This window comes from Seriola lalandi, unplaced genomic scaffold (genome assembly GCF_002814215.2).
Source record: "Seriola lalandi dorsalis isolate HSWRI2012SDOR001 ecotype SW California unplaced genomic scaffold, Sedor1 jcf7180002054884, whole genome shotgun sequence".
Taxonomy (NCBI): domain Eukaryota; kingdom Metazoa; phylum Chordata; class Actinopteri; order Carangiformes; family Carangidae; genus Seriola; species Seriola lalandi.
This window is the reverse complement of record NW_019525436.1, coordinates 801519-807518: the sequence shown is the minus strand read 5'-3', so window position 1 is coordinate 807518 and position 6000 is coordinate 801519. Positions and strand designations below refer to the sequence as shown.

At 43.1% G+C, this 6000-nt stretch overlaps 1 protein-coding gene across 1 annotated transcript in view; it reads right to left on the bottom strand.

The window, feature by feature from the left end:
* The window catches only part of LOC111671528 (cadherin-4-like), a 230713-nt gene that overhangs the window by 22445 nt on the left and 202268 nt on the right, over positions 1-6000 (bottom strand). The window contains exon 10 of the mRNA XM_023428637.2: positions 1429-1614. Within this exon, the coding sequence (XP_023284405.1) occupies positions 1429-1614 (186 nt within the window). The remainder of the gene's footprint in view (positions 1-1428; positions 1615-6000) is intronic.

Sequence of the window (6000 nt, the reverse complement as noted above, 5' to 3'; positions counted from 1 at the left end):
CCCCACCCCCCCAATCCTCCACCCACCGCAATCTGTATCTCTCAATCCTCGGAAATCTGTCTTTGCATCACTTCACTCCACTTCCCCTGTCATCTTCCGTGTTTATCGTAAGCTGTGATTTACATATCTTAATGACTCATTTGAACCGAGTGGATCTGTTTGTGTGTTTTTATGCGTGCTTGTTTGTCTACCGGCTTTATTACCATGCGGTAAAATGAGAATACGTCTCATAAACTCCTCGGAGACCAGCGTAAATGTGTGACATGTTTAGGTTGAGACCTCAGCCCTTGATTACAAAGGAGCTCAGGTGCCTTGTGGGAGATTTGCCGCATACCTGGGTGTCAGTGTGTTTCGATGTGTCTGCACTAACAGCAGCAGATACCTTGGTAAAAACAGGTACACCAAGGTGGCGCATTCTTTTGGCTTCTTGATTTTACCTACGGTACGTTGTCTGATGTGAACCATTCCGGCTCCCTTTTCCCTGGTGCAAGCTTGAGCCCCTCTGTTTACTTGTTGAGACAGTCTATTTTTCGTTTCCTCCCAGGGGGTGTCCTGTCTCTTATTTTTGATTTCCTGATAACCTCCCCTGGGTCTCTGTGGAAGCTTACGGCTACCCGGCTGCCTGCTGACTTTTACATCAGGGAGTGAGAGGAATGGATTATAAAAGGCAGTCATCTAGAGATAATGAAGAGAAACAAAATGCCAATGCTCATTGCTCAGGGTGCTGTGGGAATTATAGGGAGGTGTTATTGCTATTTTTTAAACATTATTGTAGGATGCGAGATGCGATTTGTTGGAGTCAGATACACGAGGACAATACCCCTGGGTCATCAGGGTCACAAAAATAAACAAGTTATTTCCACAAAACTCATGCGACACGATAATTACATTCACTGTGAACCACTCATGGATGAACACACAAATACAAATCCCAAAGGCCATACAACAGCATGCGCATTTACACACTTTAGATACACACACAGAATACAAGCTGAATATCATATGGATTTTTTTTCTCTGGTCCATTTTCTGTATTTTCTTTGCTTAACGGTTCGCAACCCTCTGGACAACCTGTGTAAGTGGGGTTGAACACTAACATAGAAGGTTGTTACAAGACATAGTTTTGTTGTTGCTGTCATTTACCACAGTAGCTAGCACATTATGAGTGTATAAAAACCGTTGCCTTTGTAATTGAGAAATCAATACCTAATTTGCTACAGTGGTCTCGCCAGCAATTGTGTTTAAGTCTGTGAGTTTCTGAAGGGCAGTGGCCTCCAATCCCTCATTTGGACATAAAGGGGCATATGAAAGGCAAAGACCCCAGCCTGTCTGCATTCAACACAGGAGAAGAGATGACACTGTTTCTTCTACACTGACTTCTATAGTGCCTGAAGCTGAGCATGTTCTGATTGAAGGCTGGTGTCTTACCTTAACCACCGTGACCATGCCATCATTAGTGACGGGGTCAGTGCGGATGGTGAAGTGCCCCGATGGGTCTCCGCTGATGATCCTGTAGATGGCGTTCCAGTTAGGTGAGTGTGGCTGGTCAGCATCTATCACCGTCAGATTAGTCACCACAACATCCACTCGATTTTCTGGGACCTCACCGGAAAACTGCAGAAATAGATGAAAATGTTACGTTGTAATATGTTGATTTGATATCTCTCTTTTCCTTTTTTGGCTTGACCGCAATAGTAAGGGCCAGCCCTATAATCGCGAATGTCCATGAATGACTGATCACTCAGTCATTCATGGACTCAGCTATGAGTGATCATAATTTCACTATTGGTCGGCTGAATGCCATGTGACTGAGTTGGAGTTTCGCTATTAGCTATTGCTCTTTCAAAATAAATAGGCGCTAACAGTTTTATATTCAGGGGGAGTTAAAAATCTCCAGTGTTGCCAACTTAGCGCATTTGTCGTGAGATTTAGAAACTTTTTTCAAACAAGACAAGATATAAACATATGACTGGACTGTGTATTGGTCCAAAATGTGGGCTTAGGGTTACACCTCTTGTTTCGGGCAGTTACCTTGCTGACCTGGTTTTGCGGCTGCTCAGGAGCTGCAGGGAAATGGACTATGGCTTCCAATTCACAGAGCCTCACCTCCATTACAGCAATAATCTACTTTCATTACATTAGCGAGTAAAAATGAGGCTGAAAAAGGGTTGAATCCGGCTGACACTAGGCACAATGCAAATAGGACACAATGATGTTATTTGGTTACAGTGGTTCCTCAACAGTTTTCAACTACATCCTCAATTTTGCACATTGGTCACACTCCAGCCATGTACTAGGTTTTCACCTAGTCTTGTTTTTATAGAGCCAGTCTTCCTTCCATGTTTTCAGGTAGAGTAAGTTTAATGATCTCAATTTTACCACCACTTAGTTGTAAACAAGCGGTAAACCCAGCTGTACACCAGCAAGCATATCCACACAGGGCCGTTGTTCCAGTTTCAGTGTTTTCTGCCTTCCCAGTACTCATCCTTGATGAGCAATAATATTTCATTCCTTTGAAAGCCAGAGTGACAAAGGAGAGAGAGAAAGGAGCCAGCAGTGGGGAGGGTAAAAACAGCTGTTTGAGTGTATATGAGTGGCTTTTAGTTGTCCCCATGCTGTACAAACACATGTGCTTTGTCCTGATAAGCCTGATGAGGAGTGAGCTGCTGTCTGTCATGTGTCTGTTATGGTGGGGATTGATCAAAGCCATATAGGCTCAGGGGATAAAGCCTACAAAGACGAACCAACAAGAGCAATGACGGCACCGCTACCCTGTAAAACACAAGTCAACCACAGCCCCACCCACACGGACAACCCATCAACTCTTTACCAATCATGTGGGGTCAGAGGGTGAGCATGTTGGTGTGTCTTCACCTCATCTCGAAGCAACAGGCATGAAGCAACATACAGTCACCGTGTCACCATGGGTAACAGGCGTGGAAGAGCCACTGAGCCGCTTATGTGAGTGTAGGATATCAAAGAGCAAAGCCCCAGACCAAACACTCCGACGGACCATAATACCCTGCCTGGCAACCCTCGCATCACCCAGCAAACAGCCGACAGCAGCGGGCAGATTAGGGGGCTGCGTCAGGAGAGCTGTTCAGAGACTCAATGACATTCTTAAGACAACAGACAAGTCCGGGTGGTCCTGATGCACTGCCTGCGTCGGATAAGTAGGCAGGCTGTGGTATGTTTGTGTCATGGCAAGTGTGTGTGTGTGTGTGTGTGTGTGTGTGTGTGCGTGTGTATGTGTGTGCTTGTGTGGTTTATTACTGTGGATCGGTTCAGGGGCTCCCCAGTGCCAATTCAATAAAATAAAACTTGAGAGATGGTTCTTCAGCTCCTAAGGGCACTTAAGCATCTTTTTTCTCTGTACACAGTAACAACTAAGGCAAACAAGATCTGATGAGAGACTTTGAAGGGTCCATTGCAACTTTTATTATCGATACCCCCGTTTAAGGTTTCTTCTCTCGTTATCTCTTTACAAAGTGGGGGATTGAAAGGGGTTACATCAGGCATCCAAACCTTGTGTAATAAAAATCGTATTTATTTTCCCCATAGGCAATCTTACATGGCATGACAATTATAAATTCACTGCACATAAAACTCTATCATTACAATCACTTAGGAAATTAATTCCACATTGCCAAATTGCAAAAGAAAACTGTGAAATGCTGAAGATTGTGTGAAGACCAACTTTTAGCATTTCAGGTTAAATTCAAGAGTGAACTTCCAAGTAAGAATTTAAAGTGAACTATTTTTTCTATAATGAGCAGTTCTTCCCAATTCTTGACTATATTCAAGCTGCTCTATCTCTTTCAGACATTTATGATTGTGAGCTTTGACGTTTGGTGGGGTTATTGTCAATAATGGATTGTGATGCAACATTTGTGAGCTTTAACAGAGAGCATTATAATCTCACTTGGGCCTGTACTCCTTCTTTCACTCTCTTAATGATTTATCAGCTGAATACTGCTTTGACACTTATTGTGTACTGCAGTAATGATTGTTTCAATGGTGAATTGTTATATGACCATGGTGTCTTTCAGCAAAGGCTCAGACTCTCTCTGATCTCTCTATGATACTGTAACTTGTCCCCAACTGGTGGACCGGAGGATAGGAAGGGGGAGCTCTTGTGAATGTGACTGGCACAGAGTGCAGTGACTTTCTCACAGCACTTGACAAAACACCTCTTGCCAACACCCTCACCCTCCTGTCACTATTTTGGCAGTGGGGAAAGACTAAAGCAGGAAAGGGGACTTGAAAGGAGAGCAAGGAGAAGTGACAGGAAGCTTCATCATAGGTACATTGTGAGGACAGTAAAGGAAGGAGGGCAACAAAGAACTGCAGTGGATCCTGCACAGAGATACCTCTGATTCTCTACACATTATGACAAATACATACAATATGAGATACAGTCATTGTTACAGTATACTGTATGCACATACAATTAAGAGATTAATAACTCTTTTTCAGTTTGTTTCATCTATCCGCATCACAGAAATAATGCAAAGCATACATGCAGCCCTGAGTAGGCACTCAAAGCCTACACGTACATACACATACTCCACCCCTTGCCGTAATGAAAAATAGGCCAGCCTCTGATAGGCATGATGAAATATTAATCATCAACATTAAAGACAAATTCCCCAAACTTTATATTTCTGGGACACGTTGAAAGATCTATGGGGTTTATTGCAAACACTAAATATTTGCATAATGGCCTGCATTCTCAACAAAATGGCTTTTATGTTATCCCACCACTGAAATGGGTGATTTATGAAAGGAGTGGGTAAAAGTGCTCTGCTCATCGTGGCTCCAAAACCTCCACTAAAGTTTATCATCAATATCCATGATGTGGTGATGGAAATGCACTTAAACACGGTGGAATACAGTTACAGAGTATCAATCTATTACTGGCCACTATCATCAATACACCACCATCAGTAGAGAATCTTAGTGCAAGGGGGTGGGGTGGGGGATGCCGAGTCAGGAAAGACTTCTGATTTACAACAGGGCATGTCTATGCTTTATCATTGCCGCCATAGAAAATAGCTCCTGTGACTAAATAATCCCTCATTCTTTCTCCTCTCCCCATCATTCTCTCAACACTTTTTTTTATCATCTGGGAGTCTGGTGGTGGTCCAGTCATCAACTCCTCTCCCCTCTTTGTTGTCTTTTTGCTCACCATCTCCTTTGTGTCTTATCCTTTTTCTTCCTGTGCCCCCTCTCTGTTCATTTCCTGCTGTGTGTGATGTAGCAGTTCTCTGATGAGCTCGATGGCTGACACATGCTTTACCGCCATTGCTAACTCATCATTATAAGGGTCTTAATAGCCCCCAGGGCATGTGCTAATGCTAACTCCTCGGCTTCCACCTCAAAGAGCCGAGTCTACTGTAGTGCTGATACGGCCTCAGCTGCTTTCCCCGCAGTTGCAGAGCTAAGCACCTTATCTACCCAACAGGCCTCTGCTCTCATCACCACTGATAGGAAATCACACATAGTGAATAATTCTGACACCTGAAGCCATTCTGACACCTAGAAAGGTTTTTCATAACAGGAAACCGGAATGCAGACAAACTAATTTTTTCTTCATCTCCACTGCCCTAAACTAATGCATGTCTCTGACACAAAATAAATAAAACTTTGACTTTTGAGACTTTCATTCCAACCAACAGTCAGTGAGAGATACTGCTGCCACCTCAGCTGTTCCACCCACACATCTAAACACTCAGTGGCACTGAGAGAAATAACCAGAGAGTTAAACTAAGGTGGAGTGGAAAAAAGTGAGATAAACTTTTTAACAACACTAAATCTTCCACTTCACCAATTCATTTGGTGATGATGTCGCTGAATATCACCACCAGTGACATGATACATTACATACATTACTTACTTTGGGCTTTTAAACTTTACCCCACTCTTAATAATGGCTTTCTATAATGTAATCATCATTTTAAATATCACAATCATGACAACAATCATCTATGATTTGCTGGC